Source organism: Equus caballus, chromosome 12 (genome assembly GCF_041296265.1).
Source record: "Equus caballus isolate H_3958 breed thoroughbred chromosome 12, TB-T2T, whole genome shotgun sequence".
Taxonomy (NCBI): Eukaryota; Metazoa; Chordata; class Mammalia; order Perissodactyla; family Equidae; genus Equus; species Equus caballus.
In genome coordinates, this window is record NC_091695.1 from 40,459,750 (window position 1) to 40,480,295 (window position 20,546).

The 20,546-nt window shown below is 36.8% G+C and overlaps 1 protein-coding gene across 3 annotated transcripts in view; it reads left to right on the plus strand.

The window, feature by feature from the left end:
- Positions 1–673: 673 nt before the first annotated feature.
- Positions 674–20,546, plus strand: part of LOC100064462 (organic anion transporter 7) — a 41,397-nt gene continuing 21,524 nt past the window's right edge. Inside the window, exons 1-2 of one of the 3 annotated variants that reach the window (XM_070230040.1) lie at positions 674–1,390; positions 2,072–2,175. In XM_070230040.1, the coding sequence (XP_070086141.1) occupies positions 989–1,390; positions 2,072–2,175 (506 nt within the window). In that variant the 5' untranslated portion in view covers positions 674–988. The remainder of the gene's footprint in view (positions 1,391–2,071; positions 2,176–20,546) is intronic. The other 2 variants (XM_001495364.6, XM_070230039.1) reach the window with 2 other exon arrangements.

Genomic DNA, 20,546 nt, shown 5'->3' on the forward strand with positions numbered 1-20,546 from the left:
ATGGCATATGAATTATATCTCAATAAAGCTGTAAAAAAAGAAATTTTTAATAGATGATTTAGGGCTAATCTATAGTGCTATGACATTTTATCCTATATTTTATCGTCAATTCTTCTGTAGCATACTGTGCATGTACCAGATAGGTATTTTATGACATCACAGTGTAATTATTTATTTGCTTTTTCTCTTACTCGCTGGACTTTGAGTCATGAAGACCTTGTCTGAAACATTGCTTTATTCCTCAAACTAGCACAGAAAAGGTCCTCACATGTGTTATCTGGATGAATCAACAAACCAATACAAATAAGCCTCAGTATGCTCTTACCACTAGTTTACCCTTCTGGTCTCCATCGTTGCCCACTCTGCCTCTATTTCTAGTAAATTACTGTCAGTGTGAATTTCTATATGATTTTAACTGAAGCAGAATGTTGGTTATGAAAAGGAAAGGATTGCACCATGTTTCACTTGCCTTAATTTAACTCAGGACTATTTTCATTAACACCTTTCATCAAAATCCAGCATTAAACAAGCAAAATGCTTCCTCTTCTTTTCAAAGGAAAATTAAAAAGCATTTCACTTTTGAGCCTTACCGGTTAGATTTTCTGGCAAGAAGTGCATACTATGTAACAGGTTTATTTTAGATTGTTTACTAAGATTCTGTAGGTCAAAGTCCAGTGCTGACTTCGAAGCATTGCTGAAGACAAGAAATTTTGCAAAGTACTCCTTTAACAGATTTAATTGTCAACTACTGGAAGTACATTAGCAAAATATTTCTCGCTGTAACTAAGGAAAACGGCTACCTACCCGACCCTAACACAATTTTGAGAAACAGCTTCCATGGCCCTGCTTTGGAAGAGAGACAGGATCAATTGAGTAGAAAGTGTGGTCATCACACATTTAGTGTGACGTGTGGAAGGAAATATTTTCTCTCTAACTTTTCTAGATACGGTCATTTTGTCTCATCTTGGGGATCACTTCTTGAGCCTTCATGGCCTTTCAGGACCTCCTGGATCTGGTTGGAGGTCTGGGGAGGTTCCAGATCCTTCAGATTGTTTGCCTTTGTATTTCCAGCATTATAGTGTTCCCTCATATGCTATTGGAGAACTTCACTGCAGCCATCCCTGGTCACCGCTGCTGGGTCCACATCCTCGACAATGACACTGTCTCTGCTAATGGCACTGGGATCCTCAGTCAGGACACCCTCCTGAGAATCTCCATCCCACTGGATTCAAACCTGAGGCCAGAAAATTGTCGTCGCTTCCTTCATCCCCAGTGGCAGCTCCTTCACCTGAATGGGACCTTCCCTAATATGAGTGAGCTGGACACGGAGCCATGTGTGAATGGCTGGGTGTATGACCAAAGCTCCTTCTCCTCCACCACTGTGACTGAGGTAAGAAGCCCTGTAGATGTGCTCTGAGTTCATAATGTGGGTGTTTAGAGATAGAAAAAATAATGAAGATGCTTCAAGCCTTCAGTCACTACATAGGTGCTCATTCTTAAATCTTTCAGCAAATATTAATTGCTTCTTTATTAAATGCTTTACATTTAAATAAATAATAATAATAATGAATTAAAAAATAGACTACTATTGTAGTGATTTTACTCTTGAAAAGACCAAATGTAAGCAAGTAATTTATGTAATATGTTAAAAATGTTATTCTAGGTCAGTAATGCTTACCATTTGGTTGAAAATTAGAAATATTTGGGAGGTTAATGAAAACATCCATGCTCAAACTGTACCCCAGAGCAGTCGTATAAGTGGTCTGTGATGAATTCAGGCATGAAAAAAATTTGAAAACTCAAATAATTGCACTCTATGCCAGGTTTAAGAACCAGTTAGCATAGAGTAAAACAGAGCATTAATAAACCCCACAATTTTACAGCAGCCTTCCAGAAAAAAGCTATGTTTAACCTGAGGTCTTAATTAGAATGTCAGGTAACGTAGAAAGGGAAGCTGGAAAAGAAGATAGGGGTCTGATATACTAAAATTTGCAAGTAATCTGAAGGTGTTTCCATGGAGGGGTTATAGGCTGCTGTGGAGCTCTCCTTTGCAAGTTTCCTTCTCTTGCAGTGGGACCTGGTATGTGAATTTCAGTCACTGATCTCAGTGTCTAAATTCTTAGTCATGGCTGGAATGCTGGTGGGAGGCATCATATATGGCCATTTATCAGACAGGTGAGTGTCTCTGGATCAAAGCTGCCTTTACCCCTGGGTATTTTCATCATTTCATGAATCATTCTTTCCTCCAGAAATACATATTGCAAATTACACTGTCCTAGAGCTGCATTTGCCTCCAGTGTTCTAGAATTTCAAGTGGAGAATTAATCAGTATGGTCAGTGCTACGTTTTCAACATTGAGCTTGGTGTACAGGACACAGTAATGACACTTCCATCAAATTTGGAAGCACGTCATAAGAGCAGGTACAGAGGAGGTGTTATAACATCTGGTTTGGAAACATGAGAAAGTGTTAGCTATGGGAATGAAGAGGAAAATGTTTCATTGCATGAGATTCAGCCCGTTTGAAGACACAGATATGGAAAACTGTGTGTTCCCTTGGCCAGGGGTGCCACTTTCCTGGACCCTGTGAGCTGAATGCTTGTGGCTTCTGAGGGAGTGGTCATTATGGCTTGGTTGCCCTTACATAATGAGTAGATTTTTCTATAAAACCTGTGGGAGCAATGTGTCTTTGGTGGTGTGTTGAAAAATTATGCCAGGCATCTTAATTCTTGCATTTGCAAAAACAGGTTTTTAAAGGTAAGTTTTGCAATCATGTAAAGTAATTAATCTAATAACAACTGCTGTCACAGTCTGTCATGCAAGAAGTTTGGGGTATGCTATGGCTGATAGTACCTCTTCTGAAACAGATCTCTTCTCAAATCATTGCCAACAGCCAACCGTGTCTCTCCTGAGGGAGGTTCCCCTTATCATTCACCAGCATAATATTTACAGTTGTCTCAACAGAGAAATGTGAACACCAAATATATCATGGAAGCGTAACATAGAAATGAGTTTAGAGTCAGAGTGTTCATTTTCAGCAGTCCAGTAACATGGCTTTCTGTGATGGTATCATGAGAAATTATAGATAAATCAATTTTTATGTGTCACAATGTAGTTCAATCAGGGGATGGAAAGGGTCTAGTCACAGAGTACAGTGGAGAACTAGCTGAAATGGGGGGAAAGATAATCCAAGGATTTTGAATTTCATCAGAAAGCTGAGAGGAAGAACTAAAGGATTATGTGTAGGAGAGAGGCATGAACAAATTGATACTTTTAAAATAACACTGTCAGCTATTCATAATATCCAAATGCTGGAAACAATCTAGAGTCTATCAGTAATAGAGTAAGATGCAGGAACTTCACATAATTAATTCATATACAGTAAAGGGAATGAACAAGCTACTCTGTGCAGTAAGATAAATGAATATCAAAACCATATAGTTGAGCAGAAGAAGCAAAATATAAGTGATTAACAGACTAGATAATTACACTTAGGCAAAGTCCAAAAGAGGCACACTATACTATGTTGTTGGAAGTCAGAAAATTGGTTCTTTTTAGAATTGTATTGAGTTTGTCTTGAACCTACAGAATAGTTTGGGTTAGATTATCATTTTTAACATATTGAATTTTCTGATCGGTGAACATTATGGAGCTCTCTATTACTTTAGATTTTCTTTAATTTCCTTTTTCAACATTTATAGTTTGTGGAAAGCATGTCATTTTTCCATTAAATCTATTTCTAATTAACTTAGTTTTTGAGGCTATGAAGTTGTTTTTGTAACTTTAATTTCTAATTATTCATTGCTGTTATTTAAAAATGAAATTGACTTTTATATACTGATCTTACCAACTGCCATCTTGATAAATTTATTTTTTAGTTCTTGTAGCTTTATTGTGAATTCTTTAAAGTTTTCTACAGCATTATGTTTTCATCTGCCAGTAAGGATAGTTTTACTTATTATTTTCCTATCTTTTTCCTTTTACTCTTTTTCTGTTAATAGCTAGAACATTCAGTATCATGCTAATGAAAGTGGTGAGAGATGACAAAACCTTACCTTATTCTGACTTTAGGTAGAACAGGTTGTACTTTTCCAACTTGATTATAATGTGAGCTATAGGATTATAGTAGATACCCTTAAAGTTGTTTAAGGAATTTTCTTCTATTTCTGGCTTTCTGAGAGTTTTATTTGAAAAGATTTTGACATACAACAAACACTGCTGAACACATATTATAGATCATCTAAGACCTGAAAGAGAGGCTTGGCTGAAACCCTTTTGGAAATTAAGACTTTCAAAAACAGCCATATATAAGGGGGAATTTAGAAAGTCATGTATAAGGCCAGGCAAAACACATGCTCAGGAGAGACAGAAGAACATCTAAAGCTTTTACCTTATGTTGATACCTACCGACAGTGCAAGCCTAGATAAGTCTTTAAGGATTGCCCACAAAAAGATCAAATCTACAAACAGTGGGAGACCCTTGGGCAATCAAGGAAATTTCAGTCAAAACTTAGCTGAACATGAGCTAATAGTTTTGCAAAGCAGTTTGGAAAGGACTGAAAAAAAATAGGCTACTAAACCCTTCAACAATTAATAAAAGAATGAGCAAACCCTGAGGAAGACAGGATATCTGATTTCCAGAGTTAGGTCATTATGATAATCAAATGCTCAATTTTCAATAACAACAAAAGAACCAGAAGTCATGTAAAGAAATGGAAACATGGCCCTTAAAAAGGAAAAAAAAAAAAAAACCTGACAGAGACTGTTTATTAGTAATCCCAGAATTCAGACTTTCAGACAATGGCTTTAAAACAACTGTCCTAAATATGTCCATAAAGCTGAAATTGAACATGGAAAAAGAACTAAAACAACTCAAGAAAATACTGCATGAACAAAAAGAGAATATCAACAAAGTGATAGAAATTACAAAAATGGAACCAACTAGAATTTTTGGAGGTGAAGAGTATAACAAATTGACATTTTTCTCTAGAGGGATTCTTCAGCAGTTTTGAGCAGGTAGAAGAAACAGTGAACATGAAGATAGTGCAGTTGAAATTATTGAGTCTGATGAACAGACAGAAAAAAGAATGAGGGAAAGTGAACAGAGCCTAAGGGAGTCAGGGAACATCAGCAAGCAACCAACATACTAATTATGAGAGTCTCAGAAAAAGAAGAGATGAAAAAAGGGGCAGAGACATTATGTGAGAAATGATGCAGGAGACTGCCTAAATTTGATGAAAGCTATCAATCTGAAAATCCAAGAGCCTCAAGGAAATCCAAGTAGGAATAACTCAAAGAGACCCACACTGAGACTTATTATAATAAAAATGTCAAAAACCAAAATCTTTTTTTAGTTTTTGTGCTGAGGAACAATCTTCCTCTATTTTGTATGTGGGCTGCCAGCACAGCATGGACACTGATGAGTAGTGTAGGTACATGCCTGGGACCCAAACCAAGGTCACCAAAGCACAGTGCTCCAAACTTAACCACTAAGCCAACAGGGCTGGCTCAAAGAGAGAAGGTTGAAAGCAGCAAGAGAGAAGAAACTCATCACATACAACTCATCCTCATTGAGATCATTTCTAAATTTCTCATTAGAAACTTTGGAGGCCATACGGCAGTGGGATGATATATTGAAATTGCTGAAAGAAAAAAAACCATCAAACAAGAGTTAGTTCTATATCTGGCAAAAGATCATTTAAAAATGAGTTACAAATTAAGATACTTACAGACAAACAAAAGCTGATGGAGTTCAACATCACTAGACTTACCCTACAAGAAATGCTCAAAGGAGAAATTCAGTTTGCAATTAAAGGGATTTAGACAGTAACTCAAAGAAGAAATAGATATGAGGAAAAAAATTTTCTGATAAAGATAAATATATAGGCAAATATGAAAACAAGTATTATTGCAATTTTGGTGTGTAAGTTTACTTTTTATTTTCCAAAGGATTTAAAACACAAATGCATTAAAATAATTTTAAATCTATGTTTATGTATAAAGATGTAATTTCTGATATCAATATTATAAACAGGGAGAGCATATAGTTGTATAGATGTAGAGACGTTTATGCAATTGAAGTTATCAATTCAAACTAGATTGCCATAACTTTAAGATGCTATATGGTAACCACAGAGGAAATATGTATAGAATATACACAAAAGGAAAAACAAAGCATGTCACTACAAAAAAAGCAACTAAGCAAATAAGAAGTCAGCAATATAGGGAATGAAAAACAAAAATGCTATAAGACACACTGAAGATAAATAGCAAAATGGCAGAGGTAAGTTTATTTTTATCATTAATTACCTTATATGTAAATGGAAAGCACTCTCCTGTGAAAAGGCAAAGATTGGCAGAGTGGGTTAAAAAAATAGGATCCAACTATATGCAGTCTACGACAGATTCATTTTGGATCTAAAGACACAAATAAGTTGAAAAAAAAAGGATGGAAAAAGATATTTTATGTAAACAGTCACCAAAAGAACACTTGGTTGACTATTCCTAATATCAGATAAGATAGATTTTAACTCAAAAACTGTTATAAGGGACAAAGAAGGAATTCATATATTTATTTTAAGAAACTCAATTCAACAAGAATATATAACAATGATAAACATAGGTGCACAAAACAACAGAGCCCAAAACTTACGAGGTAAGCACTGACAGAGCTGATGAGTAAAATTGCCAGTTCCGTAATAACAGTCACCTGATTCAATAAACCTCTTTCAATAATGCACAGAACCACTAGACCAAAGAACAATGAGAAACAGAAAACTTTAACACTATTAAAACAACGAGAACTTACAAACTTATGTGGAACCCAACAATAGCAGAATACACAAAATTCTGATGTGCAGGTGGAATACTCTCTGGGGTAAACCACATTTAGGACACAAACAAGTCTCAAGTAAAGTAAGACAGACACAAAAGGACAAATATTGTATGATTCCACTCACATGATTTCACAAATTCACAGAGGAGAAAAGTAGAGCAGAGACGACTGGAGATGAGGGGGAAGGGAGGAAAGGGAGTTACTGCTTTATTGAACACAGAATTTCTGTTGGGAATGATGAAAAAGTTTTGGCAATAGATAGTAATGATGTTTGCTATATAATGTTGCTAGTAATGATGTTTGTGAATCTAATTAATGTCACGGGTGTATAACTTAGACATGATAAAAATGGCAAATTTTCTTTTATATATATTAAATTGCAATAAAGAACCACAAATATTAATATCAAAGGAAAAACAAATATGAACATTGATAAACACTGTATGTGGCTCAGAAAGCATGAAACAATAATTATCTGTCTTTACTGTAAATATTTGCTTACTCTGGTTTAACAGCACTCTGAGGCTCTGCGTTGATTTATTTAAAGCATTGTTTCTCTCTGTTCTTCACCTTCTATAACTTCTGTTGCTCTATCTTCAAGTTCACATAGTCTTTTTCTTGTGTCCACATGGCTACTAAATCTATACAGTGAATATTTATACCAGAAACCATACTTTCTGAGTTCTAGAATTTCTATTATTATGGTTTGTTTTGTCAATTTCTCTGCTGGGATTTCCTACTTCTCAGCTGTGATTTTCATACATTATTCAATCATATTTTATTTACATCTTTGAGGATACTTATATTACTTCCTTAAAATACTTGTTAGTTAATTCAAAATTTGTCTCACTCAGGAGAAGATTTGAATTATTTCCATTCTCTTGAGAATGGATTTCATTTCTTTGGTCTTCACAGATCAGAAAATATTGAATTATACCTTTAGTATTATAAATATTAAGTTGTGGAGACTCTGGATTCCAGTATTATTCATCAGTAATACCAATTCTTTCATTTTAGTGAGTAATACTCATGCCTGGGGTTGAACTAAAAACTTGTTTCTTATACAACTGCCCTCAGTTCAGATCTTTGTCTTTAGCTGACCAGCTTTGAGCTTATCCTGCAAGTGTATGTTTCAGGGGCCAGTCAGGGATGTGTAGCACACACAAAGATCCTCCCTTTGCCACTTTCCATGGCTGGAAATCTCACTCTCTTCAGTGTACCCAGTCTCCCACAGTCTATCATCTGGTTCTCCAGGCTACAAGAGCGCAGGTTTTGCACATGCACTGCAATCTGTACTTACTGTGTGGAATGTACCCTGCTCCAGGGTATAGCCATGGAAACAGGATCTTCCTTATATTGTTCCCTATCTGCTCTCCTCTGAGGGCCCATACACTCTCCACCACAGAGTACTTGCTTCTCTTCATTCTCCAATACACTTTCTTTGAGTAGTTGCTTTTTTGTGTTATGCACGGTTTTATACTTTTTTCTGAGGGAGTGGAGGGAAGGTTATAGAGTTAAATTCCTTTATTTCTGGAACCTGAAATGCAGCCACCAAAGGATTTCAGGAGAAGTATTATGATGGAATTTTAATCTATATTATTAGTATTTCATTGATAACTAACTGAGGGAGCAAAACTGGTGTGGGGATATCATTTAAGAGACTATCAAATATTTCTAAGGAAAAATGGTGGGAATTTTAATTAGAAAGTGGACCATGGAAATGTTAACAAGGAGCTGCATTAGGAAGCTATCTGTAGAATGCAATAAATTTTCCTAATGGTTTCAAATTTTTCAGAAGAAGCCTTTGATACGGCAAATAAAAGATCAAGGATCTTATCTATATCTTCAGCCCAAGAAAATGGATGAATGTTGATACCACTAAATAAGATGAGGGAAGACAGGAAAAGGAAACTATCTGGAGGAGAAAGTCCAGACTTCTGTTTTGGACATAATAAATTGGAAGTGCCTGTTGGTCATGCAGCAGGAGATGTCAAGTTGGGGAAAGCAGTACTAAGAATATTTACCTGCTTGAAAACAACTTACCCCAAATATAACGTCTACCAGGCTGATATTCAGCTCATAAATACCAAGCATCCTAAATATTCACCATCTCCCCATGACCCATCCACTAAAGGGGAGGTATGTGGTCCAGCAGGCAACTTTATGTAAACACTTCAAGTGTTAAGGCCAATGTCCATTATTAATGATAAGTGACCCTCATATATTGATTATTAAAAATTTGGAATATCCCTTCTTCCCATTAGAACATCCTTCTCCACCAAAATTAAAAAACTTGCAGTCTCATACTTTTCTCGGGAGGACTCCTTCCTTAAAAAAGTTGAATATCTTAATTTCCAGTTGTAAATAAAACAACTAAAATCTTCATGGTTTGAATTTCTCAAACAAACCAGACCTCACCTTTGCTCCATTTGAGGGGCAAGAGTCATGCTGGTGCCTTTGTAGAAACAAGTTATAAAAACTCTTGGCGAGGGTGACACAGGGTATAGGCATGGACTTCTGGTACTCAGACAGCTACTTTAGTAATCACAGTCTTGTGCCAATTGAACACGAATCTGAGCTTAGACAAAGCTGCTCAGCATCAGTTCCTAGAATCCCTTCCCTTTGCACACCCAATGCTATAGCCCAACTTTCCTTAAGTCTTGAGTGACCAGTCATCTCATGTGCCTGGGCACACTACACTTAATTGTGAATAACTTCCCTTTTTGGTCTCAAACTACCCCATTGAGGATGAAAATTCTATGGTAACTCTACTTATTCATGATGGAAAGAAAAGAGGACTCCTATATTTCAGAAGTTGGAGAAAGGCAATCATTGCTACAGCACTCAAGCCTTTTGATAATGAAGTTATTATGAACCCTTATCTAGGCCACTGACTTTGAGAATATATAGAATTTCATCACATTCTTTTCTGCTTAGCCTCTTTCAGGATCATAGAAGTATTAAATAATTGGGGCAAAGAGGAGGAAGTGATAAGTCATACTCACTGTCTTAGAGTAGAAACTGTTTATTGGTGGCTCTTTGCGTAATGTCAGTAACAAAAAGCCTTCCCTATTCCTACTGCATATTAAAAGGACTCTCGAGATGTCACTTCTTCCCAGCTTGATCTATAGATTCAATGCAATCAAAACCAAAATCCCAGAAAATTATTATGTGCATATCAACGACTAATTCTAAAGTTAATATGGAGAGGCAGAAGACCCAGAATTGCCAACAGAATATTGAAGATGAAGAACAAAGTTGGAGGACTGACATTACCTGACTTCAAGACTTACTATAAAGCTACAGTGATCAAGACAGTGTGGTATTGGTGAAAGAATGGAAGAGTATAGAGTGCTCTGAAATAGACCCACATAAATAGAATCAATTGATGTTTGACAAAGGAGCAGAGGAATACAATGGAGCAAAGATAGTCTTATTGACAAATGGTAGTATAACAATTAGACATAAATGTGCAAAAAAGTGCATTTAGACAGAGACCTTACACCCTACACCAAATGAATTCAAAATGGATCACGAAACTAAATGTAAAACATAACACTATAAAACTGCAGGAAGATAGCATAAGAGACAATCTAGGTAACCTTGAGTTTGATGATGACTTCTTAGATACAACACCAAAGGTATAGTCCAGAAAGAAGAAAATTATAAGCTGGACTTCATTAAAATCAAATTTTCTGCTCTATAAAAGACACTGTCAAGAGAATGAAGAGACAAACCACAGACTGGGAAAAAATATTTCCAAAAAATATATCTGATAAAGAATTTTTAGGTAAAAAATACAAACTCAACAATAAAAAAACCCAAAACAAATAGCCCGATTAAAAAAGAGGCCAAAGACCTTAATAGAGACCTCATCAAAGAAGATATATGGATGGCGATAAAACATACAAAAAGATCCTCCATCTCATATGTCATCACAGAAATGCAAATTAAAAGAGCTATGAGATAATGCCACATACCTATTAGAAAGGTCAAAATCCAGAACACTGAAAGCACCAAATGTTGAGAGTGTGGAGCAACAAGAACTCTAATTCATTGCTGTAGGGAATGCAAAATGGTGCAGCTACTTTAGAAGACAGTTTAGTGGTTTCTTACAATACTAAACCTACTCTTATGAAATGATCTAGCTGTTATGCTTCTTGGTATTTACCCAAAGTAAAAGAGTTGAACAGTGATGTGCGCACAAAAACCTGCACATGGATGTTTATAGCAGCTTTATTTATAATTGACAAAGCTTGGAAGCAACCGAGATGTCCTTCAGTAGGTGAATGGATACATAAACTGTGGTTCTTCAGACAATGGAATATTATTCAGCGCTAAAAAGAAATGAGCTATCAAGCCATGAAAAGACATGGAGGAAATTTAAATTCGTGTTACAAAGTGAAATAAGCCAATCAGAAAAGGCTACATACTGTACACTTCCAACTGTATGACATTTTAGAAAAGGCAAAACTAAGGAGTCAGTGAGAAGATCAGTGGATGCCGGGGGTTTGGGTGGAGGGTGGGAAGAATGAATAGGCACACATGGGAGATTTTTATGGCAGGGAAAATACTCTGTATTATACTATATTGGTGGATACATTATACGTTATACATTTGTCCAAACCCATAGAATGTACAACACCAAGAGTTAACCCTAATGTAAACTATGGGCTCTGGATTATTATGACATATCGGCGTAGGTTTGTCAGTTCAACAAATGGACCAATCTGGTGGGGGATATGGTAATGGGGGAGGTTATGCATGTGGGGGTGGATGGGAAGGAGGTGTATGGGAAACCTCTGTGTCTTCTGCTCAGTTTTGCTGTGAACCTAAAACTGCTCTAAAAAATAGCCTATTTAAAAAAGGATTCTCAAAGACATCAGCAAGGAAAATGCAAATATTTTTTTTACATTTTTAACCTTTTGTTATTTTTCTGACCAAAAATGTGCCATGTAAAAATTAGAATATAGATAAAAATTTAAAATACATTTTAAATTGTCCTTAGTTCATACTCTATAAGACAACCATCCTGGATATTTCAAAAAGATAATATCATGAAAAAAATAAGTGAAGTGATCATTCTAGATTTAAAAAGACTAATAAAACATAACAGAAAAATGCAATGTGTAAAGCCCAACTATATCATGAATGGAATAAAGAAAAATAACAACTAGAAAGAGATGTTTTGGACCTTTGTGGTAATTTGAATATGGTCTAATAGCTGATATGAAGGAATTATTGTTAGCATTCTTAGGTGTGATAATGGAATTGTAATAATATTGGAAACTATCCTTATTCTTAATACATCATGTTTAAAACTTTAGGAGTGACATATCATATGACTTCTAAATGCCTTTCAAATGATTCAACAACAACAGCAAAACACAAAAAGAGTGTGTGTATTTTTGTCTATACGAAGAAATACCTACAATGCAGCAAAATGATATCTAGTGGTGAATCTAACTGAGGCTTTTACCAGGATTCACTACAGTATTCATTTGAATTGCCTTTCATATTTGAAAATTTTCAAAATAAAGGCATAAAGATACTTGCACCCTATGTTCATTGCAGCATTATACACAATAGCCAAGACTTGGAAGCAACCTAGGCGCCCACCAAGGGACGAATGGATAAAGAAGATGTGGTATTTATACATGATGGAATACTACTCAGCCATAAGAAATGATGAAATCCGGCCATTTGTGACAACATGGATAGACCTTGAGGGTATTATGCTGAGTGAAATAAGTCAGAGGGAGAAAGTCAAATACCATATGATCTCAATCATAAATAGAAGATAAAAACGACAAAAAAACACATAGCATTGGAGATTGGATTGGTGGTTACCATAGGGGAAGGGGGGAGAGGGGAGGGCAAAAGGGGTGATTAGGCTCACACGTGAGCGGATGGACTATAATTAGTTTTCGGGTGGTGAGCATGATGTAATCTACACAGAATTCGAAATATGATGTACATCCAAAAATAGATAAATTAATTAATTAAAATTAAAAACAAGATAAGAGTGGTTGGGAATAAATCCACCCACTGGGAGCCAACATTAACATCATTTTTATATATCTAGATACATCGCAAATACACGTTTTAAGTAAAATTTGGATATGTGTGATATGTGTATAATTGTATAACCTCTTTTGACACATTCGTTTACAGATATATATTACATTTTCTTTTCAAGTAAAATATTTTTTCAAATAAATTTGGTAACATATATAAAAAGAAATAAATACAAACCTTCTCTAGTTATCTTTTTTAAACATCATTATAATCACAGCATTATTGTATTAATCAAGGTAATTGGTTGCAGTAAAAAAAATCCAGAATCATAATTGGTTACCTGAATAAAAGAATGATTCTCACTGATGTCATAACTTGGTGTCAATCAAGGAGCCATCCAGGCTCCCATCCTCTAGGCAATGAATCAGGAAACAACTCCTTCCATTAGGTGACTTTTTCATCAACGAGTTCTTTGTTTCCAGCCATGTTGTCAAATGGAATGTGTAGAATCAAAATAAATCTTATATGGACTGGCCTGAAAGTGGCCTATGTCACTTCTGTCCACAGTCCACGGTCAACTCAAAGATATATAGACCCTACTTAATTATAAGACTGGGAAGGACAGTCTTCCTCTGTGTCCAGAAAAAAAGAGAAGTAATGGTGACAATCTAGCCAGCAAAAATTAATAATGAAACAAATAGACAATCAATAAGAAAATAGAGAATTTGAACAACACTAAGGACCAAATGGACCTAACAGACATGTGCAGAACATTAATCCAACAGCAGGAAAACACACATTCTTCTCAAGTGCACATGGAACATTTTCTAGGATAGACTATATGTTAGGCCACAAAACAGGTCTTAGAAAATTCAAGAAGATTGAAAGCATCTTCTCTGACCACAATGGTATGAAACTAGAAATCAAAACAGGAGAAAAACTGAAAAACTCACAAATACACGGAAAATAAGCAATACTCTCCCAAACAACCAATGGGTCAAAGAAGAAATTAAAGGAGAAATAAAAAGTTTCTTGAGAGAAATGAAAATGGAAACACAACATAGTAAAATTTATGGGATGCAACAAAAGCAGTTCTAAGAGACAAGTTCATAGTGATAAATGCCTACATTAAGAAACAAGAAAGATTTCAAATAAAAAACCTAAGTCAATGCCTCAAGGGACTAGAAAAAGAAAAAAATTAAGCACAAACTTAGCAGAAGGAAGGAAATAATAAATGAAATAGAGAACAGGAAAGCAATACAAAAATTAACAAAATTAAGCATTGGTTCTTTGAAAAGATAAGCAAAATTGACATACCTTTAGCTACAGTAACCAAGGGAAAAACGAGAGGGCCAAAATCAACAAAATTTTAAATGAAAGAGGAAAGATTACAACTGATACCACAGAAATACATGAGCGCACTATAAACAGCCATATGCCAAAAACTATATTATAAGAGATTTTATTATAAGAAATTTATTATAATTTTATTTTATATATATATTATAAGAGATTTGGACAAAAAAGATGAAATGGAAAAATTCCTAGAACAAAACAACCTACCCAGACTGAATCAGGAAGAAATAGAAAATCTGAACAGATCAATTATTAGTAACGAGATTGAATCAGAAATCAATACTCTCTGAACAAAGAAAACCCCAGAACCAGGTGGCTTCTTTGCTGATTTTATGAAACATTTAAAGAAAAATTAACACCAATGCTTTTCACACTCTTCCAGAGAACCAAAGAGGAGGGAAAATTTCTAAAGTCATTTTATGAGGCCAGCATTACCCTGATACCAAAACTAGAAAAGAACAATACAAGAAAAGAAAACTAGAGGAGTGACATCAGCCTCATGGCAGTGTGAGTTCTTCCCTTTGTCTCTCCCCTCTAAGCTGTAAGCAGTAGGACATCCACTGGCCAACAAAGGACTCCCCACAGAGCACATCAGAATGTCTGAGAGATCCATGCATCTGTATGTCTGAAGGTGGGTGGTCTGGACCTCCAGGAGGCAGGGGAACCAGAGGAGCAGCCCCTCCTTCTCCAGTGGTGATGGTGATCCAAAATGCAGAGCACCCTGGCAGTGGCAGTAGTGCTCTGACCTGAGGTTCAAAAATTGCAATGACATCAGAGACCAGAGGCTGCAGGAGCAGCAAGAACACACATGGCTTACCCTTTGCCCTCCCTTTGTAGTCGCAGGGGGAGCTCACCATCTGAGGCTTCAGGAAGCACAGCAGTGCTGATGGCCCAGCTCCCTCCCTCTTCCCCAGAGGTAGCAAACCAAAATGTGGAAACCCTTAGCAGAGGCAATGGTCTGCTGATCTGAGGTTTCAGAAAGCAGACCAGCACTGGAGGTAGAGTCTGTAGGAGCAGTAGCAGCACTCATGGCTGAGCCCCTCCCACTCTCCCAGCAGAGGCAGGTAACACTTGAGACATGAGGCTTCACAAACCACAGCAGAATCTATGACTCAGCCCCCAGCTTTGGCATCAGTGACAGCAGCCCTACCAGCAGCAGGTGATGTATACAAGACCCTGGGTCCCCGGCAGTGGTTGCAACACCCGTTAACACAGCCCCCCAGCAGTGGTGCTGTCAGCACAACCAGATAACCCAGGAGAAGCAGTAACCCAGGTGGTGCATGGGAAAGCAGCACCTGAACCCAGGGAGAACCCAAAGAAAGCCAGTAGGGGAACATAAGGCCCAAGAGATCCCAGAAGCAGTGAGGTGCTCACAGCCTGGTGACTCAGGTGGCAACACCCGAGACTGAAGCCACATCATAAGCAGCAAGGCATATGCAGAACAAGGAGGGTACTGATGGCCTGGGGCACAAGCAGTGATGGGTGGGAAGTGCAGAATCTCAGATACAACCAGAAGCATATCAGAATAAAAGTAACCAAAGCCTTACCCAAGTAAGAAAGGTGTGTACTACCACACATGCACTGGCAGAGGATCAACTCATCAAGCACCATGAATAATTGCAGCAGCAACATGGTAGAACAGAAAGAAAATGACAACTCTCCAGAAACCCAACTTGAAGTCACAGAAGATTGCAGTCTAACTGATGGAGAATTCCAAACAGCTGTCATGAAGAAGCTCAACGAGTACAAGAAAACTCAAAAAGTTCAAAGAGCTCAGGAGTAAAACTATTGAAAATGGAGTACTTCACCAAAGAGATTGAAGTTCTAAGAAAAAAAAAAATCTGGAGATGAAGAACACAATTAATGAATTGAAAAACAAACTAAAAGGCATTGGAAATAGAGCAGACGATGTGGAAAAGAGAATTAGTGAGCTCAAAGATAGAAATCTAGAAATGATTCAGGTGGAAGAGGAGAGAGAAATAAGATTTTTTTTTTTATTAATGTTATGATAGATTACAACCTTGTGAGATTTCAGTTGTACATTTTTGTTAGTCATGTTGTGGGTACACCACTTCCCCCTCTGTGCCCTCCCCCCACCCCCCCTTTTCCCTGGTAACCACCGATCAGATCTCCTTATCAATATACTAACTTCCACCTATGAGTGGAGTCATATAGAGTTCGTCTTTCTCTGACTGGCTTATTTCGCTTAACATAATACCCTCGAGGTCCATCCACGTTGTTGTGAATGGGCCAATTTTGTCTTTTTTTATGGCTGAGTAGTATTCCATTGTGTATATGTACCACATCATCTTTATCCAATCATCAGTTTCTGGGCATGTAGGCTGGTTCCACGTCTTGGCTATTGTAAATAATGCTGCGATGAACATGGGGTGCAACGGACTCTTGAGATTTCTGATATCAGGTTCTTAGGATAGATACCCAGTAATGGGATGGCTGGGTCATAGGGTATTTCTATTTTTAACTTTTTGAGAAATCTCCATACTGTTTTCCATAGTGGCTGTACCAGTTTGCATTCCCACCAACAGTGTATGAGGGTTCCTTTATCTCCACATCCTCTCCAACATTTGTCACTCTTGGTTTTGGATGTTTTTGCCAATCTAACAGGTGTAAGGTGATATCTTAGTGTAGTTTTGATTTGCATTTCCCTGATGATTAGCAATGATGAACATCTTTTCATGTGTCTATTGGCCATATTCATATCTTCTTTTGAGAAATGTCTGTTCATGTCCTCTGCCCATTTTTTGATCGGGTTTTTTTGCTGTTGTTGTTGCTAATCAGTGTGAGTTCTTTGTATATTATGGAGATTAACCCTTTGTCAGATAAGTGGCTTGTAAATATTTTTTCCCAATTAGTGAGCTGTTTTTTTGTTTCAATTCTGTTTTCCCTTGCCTTGAAGAAGCTCTTTAGTCTGATGAAGTCCCATTTGTTTATTCTTTCTATTGTTTCCCTCAACTGAGGAGTTACAGTGTCCGAAAAGATTCTTTTGAAACTGATGTCAAAGAGTGTACTGCCTATATTCTCTTCCAAAATACTTATTGTCTCAGGCCTAATCTTTAGGTCTTTGATCCATTTTGAGTTTATTTTGGTGTGTGGTGAAAAAGAATGGTCAATTTTCAATCTTTTGCATGTGGCTGTCCAGTTTTCCCAGCACCATTTGTTGAAGAGACTTTCTTTTCTCCATTGCAGGCCCTCTGCTCCTTTGTCGAAGATTAGCTCTCCATAGATGTGTGGTTTTATCTCTGGGCTTTCAATTCTGTTCCATTGATCTGTGGACCTGTTTTTGTACCAGTACCATGCTGTTTTGATCACTGTAGCTTTGTAGTATGTTTTGAAATCGGGGGTTGTGATTCCGCCGGCTTTGTTTTTGCTCAGGATTGCTTTAGCAATTCGCGGTCTTTTGTTGCCCCATATGAATTTTAGGATTGTTTGTTCAATTTCTGTGAAGAATGTTCTTGGGATTCTGATTGGGATAGCATTGAATCTGTATATTGCTTTAGGTAGTATGGACATTTTAACTATGTTTATTCTTCCAATCCATGTGCAAGGAATGTCTTTCCATCTCTTTATGTCATCGTCAATTTCTTTCAAGAAAGTCTTGTAGTTATCATTGTATAGATCCTTCACTTCCTTGGTTAAGTTTATCCCAAGGTATTTTATTCTTTTCATTGCGATTGTGAATGGGATTGAGTTCTTGAGTTCTTTTTCTGTTAGTTCATTGTTAGTGTATAGAAATGCTACTGATTTATGCACGTTAATTTTATGCCCTGCTACTTTGCTGTAGTTGTTGATTATTTCTAATAGTTTTTCTATGGATTCTTTGGGGTTTTCTATATATAAGATCATGTCGTCTGCAAACAGCGAGAGTTTTACTTCTTTGTTACCTATTTGGATTCCTTTTATTTCTTTTTCCTGCCGAATTGCTCTGGCCAGCACCTCCAGTACTATGTTGAATAGGAGTGGTGAAAGTGGGCACCCTTGTCTTGTTCCTGTCCTCAGAGGGATGGCTTTCAGTTTTTGTCCATTGAGTATGATGTTGGCTGTGGGTCTATCATATATGGCCTTTATTATGTTGAGGTACTTTCCTTCTATACTCATTTTACTGAGGGTTTTTATCATAAATGGGTGTTGGATCTTGTCAAATGCTTTCTCTGCATCTATTGAGATGATCATGTGGTTTTTGCTTTTCATTTTGTTGATGTAGTGTATCACGTTGATTGACTTGCGGATGTTGAACCATCCCTGTGTCCCTGGTATAAATCCCACTTGATCATGGTGTATAATCTTTTTGATGTATTGCTGTATTCAGTTTGCCAAAATTTTGTTGAGGATTTTTGCATCTATGTTCATCAGTGATATCGGCCAGTAGTTCTCCTTCTTTGTGTTGTCCTTGTCAGGTTTGGGGATCAGAGTGATGTTGGCTTCATAGAATGTGTTAGGGAGTTCTCCATCTTTCTCAATTTTCTGGAACAGTTTGAGGAGAATAGGTATTAAGTCTTCTTTGAATGTTTGGTAGAATTCTCCAGAGAAGCCGTCTGGTCCTGGACTCTTATTTTTGGGGAGGTTTTTGATTACCGTTTCTATTTCCTTACTTGTGATTGGCCTATTCAGATTCTCCATTTCTTCCTGATTCAGTTTGGGGAGATTGTAGGAGTCTAGGAATTTGTCCATTTCTTCCAGGTTGTTCAATTTGTTGGCATATAGTTTTTCATAGTATTCTCTTATGATCTCTTGTATTTCACTGGTATCTGTTGTGATTTCTCCTCTGTCATTCCTAATTTTATTAATTTGCGATTTCTCTCTTCTTTTCTTGGTGAGTCTGGCTAGGGGTTTGTCAATTTTGTTAATTCTTTCGAAGAACCAACTCTTTGTTTCATTGATCCTTTCTATTGTCTTTTTTGTTTCAATATCGTTTATTTCTGCTCTTATTTTTATTATTTCCCTCCTTCTACTGACTCTGGGCTTTGTTTGTTCTTCTTTTTCTAGTTCTGTTAGGTGTCGTTTGAGGTTGCTTATGTGAGCTTTTTCTTGTTTAGTGAGGTGAGCCTGTATTGCGATGAATTTCCCTCTTAGGACTGCTTTTGCTGCATCCCAAATGATTTGGTATGTCGTGTTCTCATTTTCATTAGTCTCCAGATAAAATTTGATTTCTTCTTTAATTTCTTCAATGATCCATTGTTTGTTGAGAAGCGTGTTGTTTAGTCTCCACATTTTTGCACCTTTCTCTGCTTTTTTCTTGTAGTTGATTTCTAGTTTAATAGCATTATGATCAGAAAAGATGCTTGATATTATTTCAACTCTCTTGTATTTATTGACGTTTGCTTTGGTTCCCAAAATATGGGCAATCCTTGAGAATGTTCCATGTGCACTTGAGAAGAAAGTGTAATGTGCTGTTTTTGGATGAAGTGTTCTATATATATCTAATAAGTCCATCTGGTCTAATTTTTCATTTAATTCTATTATTTCCTTGTTGATTTTCTGTCTGGATGTTCTGTCCATTGGTGTTAATGGTGTGTTGAGGTCCCCTACTATTATTGTATTGTTGTTGATGTCTTCTTTTAGTTCTATTAAGAGTTGCTTTACAAATTTTGGTGCTCCTGTGTTGGGTGCGTATATATTTATAAGTGTTATGTCTTCTTGGTGGAGAGTCCCTTTTATCATTATATACTGTCCCTCTTTATCTTTCTTTATCTGTTTTGCTTTGAAATCTACCTTGTCTGATATTAGTATAGCGACACCTGCTTTCTTTTGTTCATTATTAACTTGGAGTATTGTTCTCCATCCCTTCACTCTGAGTCTGTGTTTGTCTTTGGGGCTGAGGTGTGTTTCCTGGAGGCAGCATATTGTTGGATCTTGTTCTTTGATCCATCCTGCCACTCTGTGTCTTTTGATTGGGGAGTTCAATCCATTTACATTTAGAGTGATTATTGAGACGTGGGGGCCTACCACTACCATTTTGTGTCTTGTTTTCCGGTTTTCTTCAGTTTCCTTTGTTTCTCGTCCCATGGTTTAATCTGTTCTGATGTAGAGCTGATACTCTCTGTTGTTGTCCTTCTACTTATGTCCTCTGCTCTTGGTTTTGTAGCCCCTTTCCTTTTTTGGATTTTTCAGGAGTGAGGGTTTTCCTGAGGATTTCCTGAAGAGGAGGTTTTGTGGCAATGAACTCCCTTAATTTTTGTTTATCTGGGAAAGTTTTTATTTCTCCATCGTATTTGAAGGATATTTTCGCTGGGTAGAGAATTCTCGGCTGTAGATTTTTGTCCTTCAGATTTTTGAATATATCATTCCAGTCTCTTCTAGCCTGTAAAGTTTCTGCTGAGA